Here is a 17,077-nt window from a genome sequence, read left to right on the forward strand (position 1 = left end):
CCTGTCACTCTGCTAATGGTTAGCTGCCGAACAAAGAGTTCTCTGGCCAAATAAGTTTTTAAAACTGTGATAAAAATATTATTTGGGTTTTCTTTTCACAGGACTTACCTACGCCTTTAATATGTATCTATAGAAATAAAAATAAAACCGTATCGTTTTTCCAAATGTATTTGTTGAAGAAACATTTGTCTTCTGAGTTTCTTAAAGGCGGAGTGTTCTATGGAACATACTTTAAAATGCTTTTTAAAGATTAGACCAGAGGATCTCCAAGGTCTCTTTCAGTTTTATAGCCCCTGAGTCAATGATTCACCAAAAAATATTTTGGGGGGAAGTGATTGAAATGGAAAAATTTGTTAGTGTTTAGCTAGCTTTGTCCAAAGGATAAGATGCACTGTACTTTGCTTGCTAGGGAGTTATTTTCTATAATGGAGGAAAAGGAAAGCAGAAGGCACTCTCATTGTTTTGTTTGTTCAATCACTGAGCATATTTATTGAGACCTATGATGTGCTGGTGTGCATAATTCTAGTCATGAAATTTTAACAATGAATAAGATTCTATTCCATATATGAGTTTCCAAAAGCATTATCCAGAACATCTATATCAAAATAATATATTTTATCATATTCAATATATGTGATTTAAAATGCACTCAGAAAATCTGCTTGTTAAAATGCAGATTCTAATGCTTCACCCCAAATAGTCTGATTCAGACGGGCCCCAGATTTTAAACTAGCATCACATAGCATACTTATGTCCACCAACGTGTAAGAACTGCTGCTATTAAGACTCTGGGATGGTAGTTGAGAGCTGGAGCTTGTTGTCAGGTGGCTTTAGATTGGAAAGAGAAACTCATGCTGACAAGGTGAGGACTGACAGGAAATAAAGCAGGCATCTAGTCTCCCAGTAAGATAAGGTCTAGAAGGCAACTGATACACGCATGCTAAGTGCTCAAAATATATTAATTCCTGTACTCCATCATGGCTCAAGAAAACACAATAGCTGAGCACACCCAGAGGTTGCTTACTCCTTCCTCATCATTCTAGTGTCTTACTTCGTTTCCATGTGAATTCACGTGTGAGGAGATAACTGGAATCCCTCCAGAGATGGAAGATCCTTCCTAGTTTAATCCACACCTTGATTGATTGATTTCTCAGTTAGAATCAGGTATTGACAAAAATTCAAATGTCAGATTACAAAGGCGTGTGGGATTTTTCTTCCCACGTTACACAGTGTAAGTCTATTGTTTTCAGATCAGAACTTGAGACACCTCCATCACCACATTTCCTGTTTGTAACTGAAACAGTACACACAAAAGATTTTGAGAAACAGAAGAGAAAAGAAACAGAAGCACAGCTAAAGACAGGTGTTATTGTCATGCTGCTCTTAACATAACAGAGCAACATCACCTAGGAAAATAAGTTTGAGAGGATTTCTAATCTATACATTTTCTTATGGCGAGTTAAGGAATTCTCTCAAAAAAGAAGCATGTCAGGTAAGTGGCATTTAACATTTTTTGTCCCATTTGTATGTCTAAAAATTCACTTAATAATTTCTAAGTCTTTATGACAGGACCCTTAGTATTTAGAAAGTAGTTATTTTTTAAATGTTGGATAACTTTTAGTGTAATCAAAATATATTTTGAAATATGTTAATGAGTATAAGTTGATGTTTTTCTTTTGAAAGAAAAATGTGGACAGTGTCTTAGAGTGTGAATCTAATTACAGCTCTTTAGTAAATGTTCATTGGTAATTATGCCATGTGAAGTACTTGTTATTTTTAAAGAAGGTTCTTTGTCTTTCTCTCTAGTTTTGTTTAGCTATTAAACAGGATAGGTGTAATTCTAATTCCTCAGAGATTAGGCACTATAGTATTTTTCAGAGAGCAATCAATTGTCCACATTTGGAGAGATGACAATTTTGAAAAGGCCAGTGAAAATTCAGTTGCTGTGTGATTAATCCTGAAGGTTGTACCCATCTGACTCGCTGTTGTGAATCTATGTTGATGATTCATTCCTCCCGTATTCTTTTATGTACTTTTAATTTTTTAAATAAACATCTTTTTGTTGCAAGAGAAAACTTGCATATTATGTAATGTGGGAGAACTGTGAAATATACATATTAAAAATTCATGCATATTTTTTACAACCTTAAGAACCCAAAATACGTATTTACTTTCAATTTTTATTTATATACATTCTACGTAGTTTGCTTTTCATACTGCAATAATATATACAGCTTTTATATGTACATAATATATACAGCTTTTTCCACTAACATAAACATGTCCCTTTTCAATCTAACTTCTGCCTGCCTAGCGATTTTAAATGAATGCACAAAAATGACATCTATTCAGCTACAGTTTAGTCATTTGTTTATTGCTGAACACTTATGCTGTATACAGTTTTTAAAAATATTTTTATATGACGGAAAGATGAACAATGCTATAGGATTTTCTGTATTAAAGGTTATTTTCTCAGAAAAACTTTCTAGAATTGAAATTACTAAGAGATTACGAGCATTTTAAGTCTCATTATTGCCAAATTGCTTTTCCAAGAGTGACGCCAATTTCCTCTCATTCTAGCAGGGCTTCTCCTTCACAGGCTGATTTCATTTTAAAAATATTCACTAATATCATAAGCACAACATGCTAACTCATCGTTTCATATGGCTGACATTGATTATACCGAGGTTAAACATTTTTGCATGGATTTTTAAACTGTGTATAATTCTATCATTTGTGAAATGTCTGATTACACCTTTTGCTTATTATTATGCTTATAGTGCTTTTAATTCCAATTTGTATACATCATTTCAGGAGTAAATATTTTATATATTATAATTTCTGTGAATTTGCTTCCATTGTTCTGTTTGATGGATCTTAAAATCAATTGATTTGATAAATCACAAAGAGACAATAAGCCAACATTGAATTTTCATACCTCTTATTTTTCCCAGTTCACAGTTTAGCAAAGAACAAAGACAGTTGTCCCATTTTTGCTAGTGCTCTGCAAGAAATGAGCATAGCGTTAGTAAGTATAATGCCATGAGCTGATGTTGATGGGAACTCAGAAAGCATAGGAAGACCAAAGACAGTGAATATGAGCTGATGTTGATGGGAACTCAGAAAGCATAGGAAGACCAAAGACAGTGAATATGAGCTGATGTTGATGGGAACTCAGAAAGCATAGGAAGACCAAAGACAGTGAATATGAGCTGATGTTGATGGGAACTCAGAAAGCATAGGAAGACCAAAGACAGTCAACTATTTTCAGGACTAATTAATTCTAAATTTAGAAGAGATACAGTAACATTTCCTCCGTAGCATTTTGTAGTTCAGATTTCCCCTTTGGGTTTAATACAAGAGCTCCTCCATTATCAGTTGAGAACTTTTACAGTTTCATGGAAGACATGCAAAGACACAGTATTTAAAAGCCTCACAGGTATTAAAAGTCAAAACAAAATTTCACATGAAAGAAGAGAATCAGATGATCGTTTGTATCACTTTGTATTTTTATATAATATAAAAAATTATATTAAAAATATAATTATAGGCCAGGTGCAGCGGCTCATGCCTGTTATTCCAGCACGTTGGAAGGCTGAGGAGGTTAGATCACGAGGTCAGGAGATCAAGACCATCCTGGCCAACATGGTGAAACTCCATCTCTACTAATACAAAAAATTAGCGGGGCATGGTAGCATGTGCCTTTAGTCCCAGCTACTTGGGAGGCTGAGGCATGGAAATAGCTTGAACTTGGGAGGCAGAGGTTGCAGTGAGCCAAGATGACACCACTATACTCCAGCCTGGTGACAGAGTGAGACTCCATCTCAAAAAAAAAAATATATATATATATATTGATGGGAACTCAGAAAGCATAGGAAGACCAAAGACAGTGAATATGAGCTGATGTTGATGGGAACTCAGAAAGCATAGGAAGAAAGACCAAAGACAGTGAATATGAGCTGATGTTGATGGGAACTCAGAAAGCATAGGAAGACCAAAGACAGTCAACTATATATATATATTTTTTTTTCTTTTTTGGTATTATAGTACCAGAACACATTCCTGCTATGTTTCTTCATTTACATCAAATCAATAGTAGTGGAATCAAATGTTGAAAACAATGCCTTCGGGCTATCATAAATTTAAATAATGATTCACAATTTAGTTTACTTGTCATTTTTTTTTTTTTTAAAAAAGGGGGTCTTGTTGTCTCTATCCAGTTTTATCTTCTCTTCAGCCTCATCACCATTTAAGAACAATGAAATCTTTTCTTTTAGGGACAAGGTGGGACTAACCTCTAAATTATCTTTTAAACTCAGATGGGTCATAGACAATATTTCTCCATTTAATTTAGGTAATATTAGGAAATGAGTTGGGCAGTGTTCTTAAGTCAATCCAGGAAAGATTGCCAATTAAAGATCACAGTTCCAAGAAATAAATGTCCACAAGTTGCTAGTGGATAAAATAAATTATTGGGCACTTTTCCAGACATTTTTGATTACACTCAATCTTCTCGGCATTCCCGAATTAAAGGGAAGAGATAATAGAATTAATCCACCTTCTTGAGCCATTAAGAGAAACATAATAGTCAAAGTATTTTATCGGATAAAAGGTTTTACACAGCCATGCCATCTTCAAAGCACCTTACTAAGGCTCTTCTCAAATAAGAAACAATAAAAACATATAAATGGAGTCACTCAATACAGAGAAAGAGGTTCATCTGCAGATGCACTTTAATCTCAGTAGGATTTCTGAGGTTTACCTATCTCAGGTAAAGTCTAATTATAAAAACAATGAAGAGTCTAGCAGTTGAGGAGTCATAATTTACTCTCTTCTGCCCTCCACCTCACTCGTATATTTATACTTTCTTCAATTAATTGTTGGCTGAGGGAAATAATGTGCTAGGAAGTCATGTAACACAGATGAACAGATGAGCTCCAGTTTTACAGCTTAGAGAGGTTCAGTGATTCGCACACACCCGCCACACAACTCGTGATTACTCTCATTCCCTTTTCCACAGTTTGAAAATAGGTATCCCAAAGCTACTATTTGCTATTTTCTCTCTTCCCATCAGAGCCCACTCCCCAACCCACACCATTTATTTCTCAACCCCCTACTCATAAAAGACACTTAAGGCCAGTGGATTTCAGATTTGCACTAAAAATGGCCTGGTATTTACTTGAAAGTCTGGAACTGATGTGAGAGTCCCCTCTTGTGTTAATATCCATGATTCGAATGTCTTTTATTGTGGGAGATGAGGGGGCTGGATAGCAGTGCTTAGGATTGTGAGCGTAATGATGTGTCATATTCAAAAAATCATCAAGAATGTATCTTATTTAGCACCAACCACCACCATGGTAAGAAAAACTCATTTTATGAGTAGACCCATGGGGATCATAATATTGCCATTGAGATTTCTAAAATAAATATACATATTCATGGGATGCAAAGAGATGTTCATGGCTCCGAGTTTACAAGCCAAGGAAAGCCATTAAGAGAAGCTATACGCTGCAGTGTACTATCAACTTATACCCTTGTCTCAGTTAAAGGCAGCCTGAAGTAGAAACAATTAACGCATCATATTCATTGCTTTTTCTGTTGTTAAGTAAAGGCTTCTGCGTAAATCAAATCTGCCATCGGAAAGACATTTTATTTGCTTAGCTGGGTTTCCTTCCAGAGCACATGCAATTGTGAATTTCAAAGACGGTGCCTGCCAATTACTGTTGGCTTTAAGGGAGTCAGAGGTTTTATAATTAAATCCACCACTATTAGCCCCTGGTAGTTGGAAGCTAGAGAGAAACTTAAATCATGATTTTCCTAGCTGCCATTGCCTCCCTGGTAATTTCTAGAGGCCTTTGGCTTTTTAACAGTGTAAATAGCTGAATTCAAATTGTGTGGGAGGTTTTTTAAAACTGATAAAAGCTGTATAAATTAAAGTAATTACAATTAATGAATATCGATACTACAGGTTACACATGTTGGGCAAAAAAATTTAAGCACTTTGTGCATCCAATATTCTAAGAGGCACTGTCTGTACTAAGTAGATACCCACAGGGGGATGGAGATATTTATACTGCATATTTAGAATTACTGGGTAAGGGGAGGCAGAGAGAGAGAGAGAGAGAGAGAGAGAGAGAGAGAGAGAGAGAGAGCGCGCACGTGTGTGTGTGTGTGTGTGTGTGTGTGTGTACATCTATACAGATCTGAATTCAAGTTGAAAATTTCCACCATTTATCTACTTCATGTATCTATTCTTCTCATGTGTGTGTGTTGTTTTTCAAAATGGGGTATTGTGGACAATCCAAAAATTATGAAAGATACTTAAAATGTCATAAAATGCAAAGCCTCTAAATAAAAGTCTTCCTGTTTAAAATTTATATCATATTAAAAAAAAAACTTGACTAACAGAAGTGTTTGGAATTATAGACCCTAAAAGCAGAGGAAACCCGAGACCACATGAGACTATATCTCACATACCTAAACTACTCCCAAATATAATTTTTTAATTTAATTTTTTAAGACAGAGTTTTGCTCTTGTTGCCCAGACTGGAGTGCAATGGCATGACTTCAGCTCACCGCAACCTCCACCTCCTGGGTTCAAGCAATTCTCCTACTTCAGCCTCCAGAGTAGCTGGGATTACAGGTGCCCACCACCACTCCTGGCTAAATTTTTTGTATTTTTAGTAGAGATGGGGTTTCTCTGTGTCAGGCTGGTATTGAACTCCGCACGTCAGGTGACCCACCTGCCTCAGCCTCCCACAATGCTGAGATTACAGGCGTGAGCTACCGCTCCTGGCCCACATTAGAGTTTAGATTGTGTTTTAAAAGGCCTCCAAGTGGTGATGTGGGGCAAATTTATTCTACCAGGAAAAGATAAAACACAACTCTAAAGAAACATACAGTGTGACCCAAGTTCTTGCCTTAGCGTTTCTGACATATTTCATAAAAACGATTAGGACTTTCCCAAAAGCTTTTAGTGTATCATATAGGCTTATGATATTGTTTAGGTTGTTTCTTTGTAGCTGAGAGTCAAATTATGTTCTTATATCAATTAATGGACCAATACAACTATTCCAATTCTCTTTAATTGGAAAGGAGAAAACAAAACTGCTATTTGAAATATAATTTTGTCCAAATGATAGGATGATTTATAGCTAAATTTAGTGTAATTTAAAGTATAAGATTAGGGCTTTCTGTTTACTTCCTTGAACTATGACTGTCCATACTGTATTTTATTTACTTGAAGTGGAACTCCATATTGAATGTATACTAAATCCTACATGCTGTCGAAAATTGAAAGAAAAAAATGCGAAGTAGAAAAGAGATTGATTTTTATTAGGGTTCCCAAGGGTGATAAGTGCCGGAGATTCATTATTATTTTCCATGTATTTCTTTGCCCCTCCCCCAAAAAGAAGGGTATTAGAAATAAGTGTAATAGTATAAAAGATAACCAAATAAGTCAGGGTGAAGGGAAAATAGGACAAAAGGATGCCATCAGTTCACAAACAATATAAGTATCATAAAGTCCTGGATATTTGCTTAAAGTAGATTGTGTATCAAACACAGACAGATGATTCAGTACAATATTCACATGGGATATGACAGCAAAGTGTACCAGTGCTGAAGGACATCCCCATGCCTTTATACTTGAGGCACCATATGATGTATTAAATACCATCCAGTTCATAGTATTCCCAAAATTAATACGGCCCATGGAGAGTTTCATACAGCTGGTTCTTTTTCTTAAAACATGTTTTGTTTTGTCCTGAGACCAAAGGTCCAAATGTGGAAAATGGAAGCAAATAAGAAAGAGCAACAGAGATTTTTAGATTTTATTTTCTGACTACAACATGAAGTTCAACTCTGTTGCCATTTTAGGGCAGGTCGTTTGCTTTAATGGTTGGTGAGATGGAAGCAGTTTTGACATTCCCCTAAGAAATTTCCAAAACATAACTGGGACATGTCCCAGAATAGAAAGTCATCAAAGTCTATTTTACTTTCATTCATGGGTAGATCCAGGTAGTTTCACACAGGCAAGGTCAAAATAATCTTTCCAAAATCAATTTCTCATCCTTTCAGCATTTAATGATCAAGGTCCCAAAGTATATGCCATAGAAATTGGATGCAATAATTATAGCTTAACCTATTTCTAAAGCAGGGTTACCGGTCCAATTTGGTCAAAGGTAAATTATTAACGCATCCATTAAATGCTCAATTTTAACAAATGCAACTCCCTGGTCAACTCTATAATAAATTAACTATAAAATGTGTTCTTAGGGAAGTTGTTCTATACTATATTATGTAATTGTCATTGCACAATGTACAGTCATGTGCTGTATAACAATGTTTTGGTAGGGCCAGGTGGTGTGTCTCAAGCCTGTAATCCCAGCACCTTGGAAGGCTGAGGTGGGAGGATCACAAGATACAGGGTTCAAGACCAGCCTGGCCAACATGGTGAAACTCTGTCTCTACTAAAAACACAAAAATTATCCAGGTGTGGTGGCCCATGCCTGTAATCCCAGCTACTCAGGAGGCTGAGACAGGAGAATTGCCTGAACCCTGGGAGGTGGAGGTTGTAGTGAGCCAAGTTTGTACCACTGCACTCCAGCTTGGGTGCAAGCACAAGACTCCATCTCAAACGCACACAACACAACACAACACAACACACACACACACCCCAATGTTTTGGTCAATGATTGACCACAGATTATAAAGGGGCTGAAAAATATTTATCCTTTAGTGACATAACTGTTGGAATGTCATAATGCAATTCATTACTCATATGTTTCTGGTGATGCTGGTGTAAACAGACCTACTGTGCTGTTACTTGCAGAAAACTATAGCACACGCAATTCTGTACAGAATACTTGGTAATTATAATAAATGACTATATTACTAGTTTATATATTTACTATACTATGCTATTATCATTATCTTATACTTCCTGTACTTATTAAAACGTTAACTGTAAAACAGCCTCCAGTAGGTCCTTCAGGAGGTATTCCAGGAGACATTGCTATTAGAGGAGATGACTCCTCCAATGTGTCATTTCCCCTAGTGGGACAAGATGTGGGGGTGGAAGACAGTAATACTGGTTTTTCTGACTTTGTTTATGCCTAGGACAAAGAGAAGTGTAATTAACTTCCCACAATACATTCATGGAGCTCTACATAGTATGAGAAAAGCTCCCTGTGGCCAATATTAACAAAACTAGGCTCCAGCATTATTTTATCCCAACACATCATATTCTGTGCTACTGAGATTAGTGGAAGGGAACAGGCAAATTTCTGTAAATAAGAAAAGTGTGTATGATTACAGTCTGAGGATTAAGGGAAGGTGAAAAGTAGAGCAAATTAAAATTCTTGGTAATCTGAATGTTCTCGATTTTCGAACAAAAGTTCTTTATCAGTCACCATTTGTCACGTCTTAAGAGCTACACAAGAAGTCTCATTCCATAAACACTCAAATGTGAGAAACTTGAATCCTTCTGCCCATGCTGAATTCAGTGGCTTAACGCTAACACCCACTTTGAAAACTGAAAAGTTATGAATATTAATTAATTTCCTGGTAGAGGATTTGTCCTTCATTATGAATAAATGCAACAGCTTTTTTTTTTTTTTTTTTTTTTTTTTTTTGAGACGGAGTTTCGCTCTTGTTTCCCAGGCTGGAGTGCAATGGCGCGATCTCGGCTCACCGCAACCTCCGCCTCCTGGGTTCAGGCAATTCTCCTGCCTCAGCCTCCCGAGTAGCTGGGACTACAGGCACACGCCACCATGCCCAGCTAATTTTTTGTATTTTTAGGAGAGACGGGGTTTCACCATGTTGACCGGGATGGTCTCGATCTCTTGACCTCATGATCCACCCGCCTCGGCCTCCCAAAGTGCTGGGATTACAGGCCAGACCAGAACAAATGGGTTAGCAGCTATGATATCATGGGTATGTTTGTTTTCATTTCCAGGGAGCTCTGGGTGCCCCTTTTTCCTCTGGGGACTTCTAGCATTCTTGGGCTTGGCTTTGGTTACATCCCTGATCTTCAATATTTCCCACTGTGTGGAAAAGCAACGACAAGGTAAGACGTTTTGACAAACTTTACGTGGTACCTGCTTGAATGGAGACTAGGGAATCACTGGAAACCCTGTGGAAGTAGAAAATGTTATGAAATGTCATTCAACAGGTTATTTTTGCCTATAGAAAATCTATTTGCTAATTTTTCTTACCCAAAGGGTTCTCGCATTTAAGAATACAATCATATGAGAAATGTGAAAAAATTACCCAATTTAGCTTTCTCTCTGCTTTAGGGTGTAGATTGGGAAGGGATTATCCTGGTAAACAGGGTTTTCCTTCTCCAACTGAACAACTTATGACATTGTAGTTTATTCTGGGGAAGCCATCAAGGTTCTCTCTGATACATGGGGAATAAAGGGAGGTCTAGCCCTTTAAGATTCCATTTAAGCCAACTTAATCTCAGGATCAGTCAGGCACTCTCAAGTATAATACATAGAAGCGGTCTCAGAAGACAACTAGAAAAGGCATAGATGGAAGCATGGGCTTGCTGTCAGACACTCCCAGGGTTTAGAAGAGTAGGTCAAGGGTATCTGCCACTGTCAGCTTTGCTTTTCAATATGCTGGGCATAAATTTTAACCGTGTGGCTTCCAATCTGCATGTGCCACAACTGAAATGGTGTAAAGTCCAGCAACTGGCACACCCTTTGTATGCTGTAGGCATCCAATGCATGTTGAACACACATTGATCAATGTTGAATCCATTACATGTTGACTACAGATGGATGGATGGAAAAATGAAAGTCCAGCTATTGCTGGAAGATGTCTTTTTTTTTTTTGAGACAGGATCTTGCTCTGTCATCCAGCATGGAGTGCAGTGGCATGATTCTAACTCACTGCAGCCTCAAACTTCTGGGCTCAAGCAATCCTCTTGCCTCAGCCTCTCAAGTAATTAGGATTACAGGCATGCACAAACACACCCAGCTACATTTCAGATTTTTTTATTGTAGAGATGGGGGTCTCTCTGTGTTGCCCAGGCTGATCTTATACTCTTGTTCTCAAGTGATCCTCCTGCCTTGGCCTCCCAAAACCGTGAGATTACAGTTGTTAGCAACCACACCCAGCCTGGAAGGTGTTTAAATATCAAGAAATCCTTAGGGGCAGGACATAAGTGGTAATAAAAGAAAAGAAAGGATAAATGCATTTTCTTTTAACAGAGGAAATGAAAGAAAACTAAGTTAACAAAATTAATTTGACACCTGTCCAAGAAAAATTGTACAGAACCAATTTAGAACAAAGGTCAGATCGCAGCAAGTATCCTTTCTTCTTTTAGAAACATCTTAAGCTTTGATAATATTAATATGAAATACGAAGGGATTATTGTCGTGCAGGCTTGGAAAAAAGATGAGAGGCTTCAACAATGGGGCGGCACAGCTGAAGCCACGCATCTATTCAGCAGCAAAATCAGTGAGTGTCCACTTCTCTAATTCTCTGTCTGATAAGGTTTCTACCAGCACATCCAACTCTGACATTGCTCACCAGCTGTCCTTAGCCAGAAACCCAACACTCTTTGGATCTCTATGATATCAATTCTACGGCTAAGGTGAAAGTCCTAGCAAGCAATTCTTTTTCATTAGCAATGCTTTCCGTAATACTTTTAAAAATCTAATATATTTTCAAATAAACTTCCTAAGTCAAACGTATAAATGACTCATCATCAAACATCTTCTACAGTTTCCCTCTTTTATAGATGAAAATGAGCTCAGAGTAGCACCTTTCTTTGTATATTCAACTGGCTATTTTAACTCCTTCATTAAGATATCTGATAAATGCAGATAATGTAATCTGAATTACAAAACAAAAACATGAATTGATATCTACAGAGAGTAAATAATTTAAGGGGAAAACCAAGACAAGAACAGTAATCTGAACTGGACAAAGAAGGACATTACATAATGGTAAAAGGATCAATGCAACAAGAAGAGCTAACGATCCTAAATATATATGCACCCAATACAGGAGCACCCAGATACATAAGGCAAGTTCTTAATGACCTACAAAGAGACTTAGACTCCCTCAAAATAATAGTGGGAGACTTTAACACTCCATTGTCAGATCAACCAGACAGAAAATTAACAAGGATATCCAGGACTTGAACTCAGACCTGGACCAAGCAAACCTAACAGACATTTATAGAACTCTCCACCCCAAATCCACAGAATATACATTCTTCTCAGCACCACATCACACCTACTCTAAAATTGACCACATAATTGGAAGTAAATCGCTCCTCAGCAAATGCAAAAGAACGGAAATCATAACAAACAGTCTCTCAGACCACAGTGCAATCAAGTTAGAACTCAGAATTCAGAAACTAACTCGGAACTGCACAGCTTCATGGAAACTGAACAACTTCCTCTTGAATGTTGACTGGATAAACAATGAAATGAAGGCAGAAATAAAGATGTTCTTCAAAACCAACAGGAACGAAGACACAACATGCCAGAATCTCTGGGACACATTTAAAGCAGTCTCTAGAGGAAAATACATAGCAATAAGTGTCCACATGAGAAGCAAGGAGAGATTCATAATTGACACCCTATTGTCAAAATTGAAAGAGCTAGAGGAGCAAGATCAAAAAAGCCTCAAAAGCTAGCAGAAGACAAGAAATAACTAAGATCAGAGCAGAACTGAAGGAGATAGAGACACGAAAAACCCTTCAAAAAAAAAAGATCAATAAATCCAGGAGCTGGTTTTTCGAAAAGATCAACAAAATAGACCACTAGCCAGATTAATAAAAAAGAAAAGAGAGAATAACCAAATAGATGCAATAAAAAATGATAAAGGGGATACCACCACAGATCCCACAGAAATTCAAACCACCATCAGAGACTACTACAAACAACTCTATGCACGTAAACCAGTAAACCTGGAAGAAATGGATAAATTCCTGGACACTTGCCTCCTCCCAACCCTAGACCAGGAAGAAGTTGAAACTCTGAATAGACCAATAACAAGGTCTGAAGTTGAGGCAGCAATTAAGAGCCTACCACACACAAAAAAAGCCCAGGTCCAGATGGGTTCACAGCCGAATTCTACCAGACACACAAAGAAGAACTGGTACCATCCCTTCTGAAACTATTCCAAACAATCCAAAAAGAGGGAGTCCTTCCCACATCATTTTATGAGACCAACATCATCCTGATACCAAAACCTGGCAGAGACCCAACAAGAAAAGAAAACTTCAGACCAATATCCATGATAAACACAGATGCAAAAATCTTCAATAAAATACTGGCAAGCCGATTGCAACAGCACATCAAAAAGCTTATCCACCATGATCAAGTAGGATTCATCCCGGGGATGCAAGGCTGGTTCAACATACTCAAGTCTATAAATGTAATTCACCACATAAACAGAACCAAAAACAAAAACCACATGATACCTCAATTGATGCAGAGAAGGCCTTTGACAAAATCCAACAGCTCTTTATGCTAAAATCCCTCAATAAACTCGGTATTGATGGAACATATCTCAAAATAATAAAAGCGATTTATGACAAACCAACAGCCAATATCATACTGAATGGGCAAAAACTGGAAGCATTCCCTTTGAAATCCGGCACTAGACAAGGATGCCCTCTCTCACCACTCCTATTCAATATAGTACTGGAAGTTCTAGCCAGAGCAATCAGGCAAGAAAAAGAAATAAAGGGTATTCAAATAGGAAAGGTGGAAGCCAAATTGTCTCTATTTGCAGACGACATGATAGTATATCTAGAAGACCCCATTGCCTCAACCCAAAATCTCCTGAAACTGATAAGCAACTCCAGCAAAGTCTCAGGATACAAAATCAATGTGCAAAAATCACAAGCATTCCTATACACCAATGACAGACTTAAAGAAAGCCAAATCAAGAATGAACTGCCATTCACAATTGCTGCAAAAAGAATAAAATACCTAGGAATACAACTAACAAAGAATGTATAGGACCTCTTCAAGGAGAACTACAAACCACTGCTCAACGAAATAAGAGAGGACACAACACAAACAGATGGAGAAACATTCCATGCTCATGGTTAGGAAGAATCAATATTGTGAAAATGGCCATACTGCCCAGAGTACCTCGCTCTTTCATTGAGTCCACTGGTAATCCTTTGAAGACTGCTGAGGGCCAGGTAACAGATAGACACTGACATGTTTATCTTCAGCTCAGTCGTCTAACTTAAAATTTATCCAGCAAATGTGATCTATTTACTTTCAACCTAAATTTTCAATTTTTTCAGTCCTGTGATTGCACTGAATTATGGATGTTAGGAACCACTTTTCATCATCATCATCAAGATCAGGACTGGTATAATTTGGCTAATGTAGTACTTCTACCTGAGAAGTATTCAGCTCTACTAGTCTTCTACAACTCTTTGTAAACAGGTTTAACAAGTCTCATTTTTGGCAGTTTGTGCATTGGGATTTATTTTCCCACATCCATGCCTTTTTGCCTCCATGAAAACTCCTTTGTGTAGTTGCTTATTATGGTAAGTTGACCTCTGCAGAAAGACAGTAGCCTTACTTTAAAAAGCAGTGCCTGTAATTCCAGCACTTTGTGAGGCAGAGGTGGGTGGATCACCTGAGGTCAGCAGTTGGAACCAGCCTGGCCAACATGGAGAGATCCCATGTCTACTAAAATTACAAAAGTTAGCTGGGCATAGTGGTGTGTGCCTATAATTCCAGCTACTCGGAAGACTGAGGCAGGAGAATCATTGGAACCCAGGAGGCAGAGGTTGCAGTGAACCAAGACAGCGCCACTGCACCCCTGCCTGTGTGAAAGAGCGAGACTACATCTCAAAAAAAAGCAACACCTTTTCATTTTGTTATTTCGGGACAGATTTTTTTCTTTTCAATTGTACAAACCCTTACTGCCCCAGGCATGCCATAAATGGCTCTATTACCTAAAAGTAGTGTAATGTGAGGGAAAATTTTTAAGAAAACAATAAATTGTATTTATTGGTATATTTTTAAAATAAATTTTGCTTCCCTCAATTGTTTTTGATAGTATACCTTTGAAGTAGACCTGATGTAAATTAGAACTCTGCCTTCAATATTTAGCTGGGAGATCTTGTACAAGTAACATAATTTCTCTGAGTTTCAGTTTCCTTAACAACACGTGGAAAATACCATCTAGGCCATAGGGTTCCTGTAAGAATTACACACACACACACACACACACACACACACACACACCCCTTTGCATAGTGCTGGGGACTTAGTAGGTCAGTCCTGGATCTGGTACAACCCATCACCATACCTGGAGGTCCTGTTGCTTCCTTCCCTCTTTCCACAAATAATTATTACGGAAATACCATGGCTGCATGTCGTCCCATTTAACGTTCACGTCTGTTACTTTGGTGAACACTGGTTTCTCTGGCCACTTTGCTGCTCCCACCATCACCTTCCCTATGCCCCTCGAAGTTCTCTCCAGCTCCAGCTTCACTTCCCTTATCTCTATCTTATTTAACCAATCTGTGCAATACCTTGAGCTCTAGCACTAACTGTTGTGCTCAGGTAAGTCACATTCAGGTCCATTTCAGAGAGTTTTCTGAAGGGTTTCATGGCATTGATTCTAAACGTTCGCTAATCACAAAAGTTTTTATTGGAGTAGTAATGTGCCCTCCTTAGGTGGAGCACGTACTGGGACGTGCACCGTGCAGTTGATGTACCCATCAATGCTGAGAATGTCCTTTGTTCTTATCCCACCTCCACCCCTTTGCCCCAACTTCTCCTAACGTCTTTTCCCAAGTATTAGTTAAAGCTCTGCCATTCTTTCCATCCCATATTAACAAATAGAACTATCTTTCTTTTCAACCCAGAGATTTCAGATATATTTCAGAACTGCTCTATGAACAGTTCAATTCCTTCCCAGTCCTCCCAAAGATGCCTTCCTGCCTCATTTCTCTTAGACAAACAAGCTATAATAAAAGATTCTATTGTATCAGCCAGCTTTTCTGCCACTTGGGCTGTGAATGCAACACCCCCATATCTGGCCTCATGTAACTTTTTATGCTTGCATCTTTGTATTACTCTTTGTGGCTAAGAAACTTGCAAGATCTGACTCCACCTTGGTTAGTCAGTGCATAAGTTTTGCTGGTGTAATAAATAGCGTTCAAAAGAAAATTTCCGTTTCAGCAACAATACAATATCTGCACATTCAATCCGATAGACCAGATAAGCCTCCCCTTGGTGTTTTCTGCAGCAGCCAGGTAGAAGCTTCGAAATGGAGTTCTCTCATTCTCCCTGAAACAAATCCTTCATTTTTATGTGAATCCTCTGTTCAAATCTGTTCTTTAGGAGGATTATTTATTTCTTTTTCTGATAGGAATGCATTAACTATTCCTTCTTTAAGTCCAAAATCTCTGTTCAACTCTTCCTTTCTGGTTTGGAAAGAGAATAAACAAGCGTATTACTTTGGTCGTACATCAAAATCCTATCCGCAGAAAATTATGGCATCTTCACATTGAACATGGATCAGAAACATTTTATTATGGAGTTTAAACTATGTGCTGCTGTCTTGGGTTGTGTGGTGCACAGGAGAGTTACCACTCTAAAAGGAAAAACATAAAAGCAAACATATCTGCATCACACCCTGTCAACTACAAACCTGACCACAGGTGTTTGCGCCTGAATCACAGGAGAGGATTATGAGTTCACCCAGTTCTTGCACACTTCATTGCTTTACAGCAAAGCATACTTTTTTCTTTTTGCTAAATGTCATTGAAATCACCAGGCAGCTTTTAAAGTAAGTCACGCCACTTGTTTTTAAAAAGACTTTTGAGCCTTCATGACAGAGCCAACTTTTCAGAAGCCTGAGCTTGCTGGCTTTGATTTTTAGCTGTAACCTCTGAACTTTTTGCTACTCCTCATTAAAGTGATTAGAACCTTCTTCCAGGAAGGATTTACAAAACAAGTCACCCAAGTACAGACGGCTCAGCTGGAGACTGTACCCTGACCTCCTAAGAGTGGCATGGAATGGGGTGCCCTTGAACTTACATCCCACTTCAGGTGCTCCCTTTATCCATTGT

At 38.0% G+C, this 17,077-nt stretch overlaps 1 protein-coding gene across 1 annotated transcript in view; it reads left to right on the forward strand.

Moving 5' to 3' along the window:
- The first annotated feature begins 1,327 nt into the window (after positions 1–1,327).
- The window catches only part of TRAT1 (T cell receptor associated transmembrane adaptor 1), a 33,464-nt gene continuing 17,714 nt past the window's right edge, over positions 1,328–17,077 (forward strand). The window contains exons 1-2 of the mRNA XM_003734924.5: positions 1,328–1,492; positions 9,959–10,069. Of these exons, the coding sequence (XP_003734972.1) occupies positions 1,486–1,492; positions 9,959–10,069 (118 nt within the window). The 5' untranslated portion in view covers positions 1,328–1,485. The remainder of the gene's footprint in view (positions 1,493–9,958; positions 10,070–17,077) is intronic.

This window comes from Callithrix jacchus, chromosome 15, assembly GCF_049354715.1.
Source record: "Callithrix jacchus isolate 240 chromosome 15, calJac240_pri, whole genome shotgun sequence".
Lineage (NCBI taxonomy): Eukaryota > Metazoa > Chordata > Mammalia > Primates > Cebidae > Callithrix > Callithrix jacchus.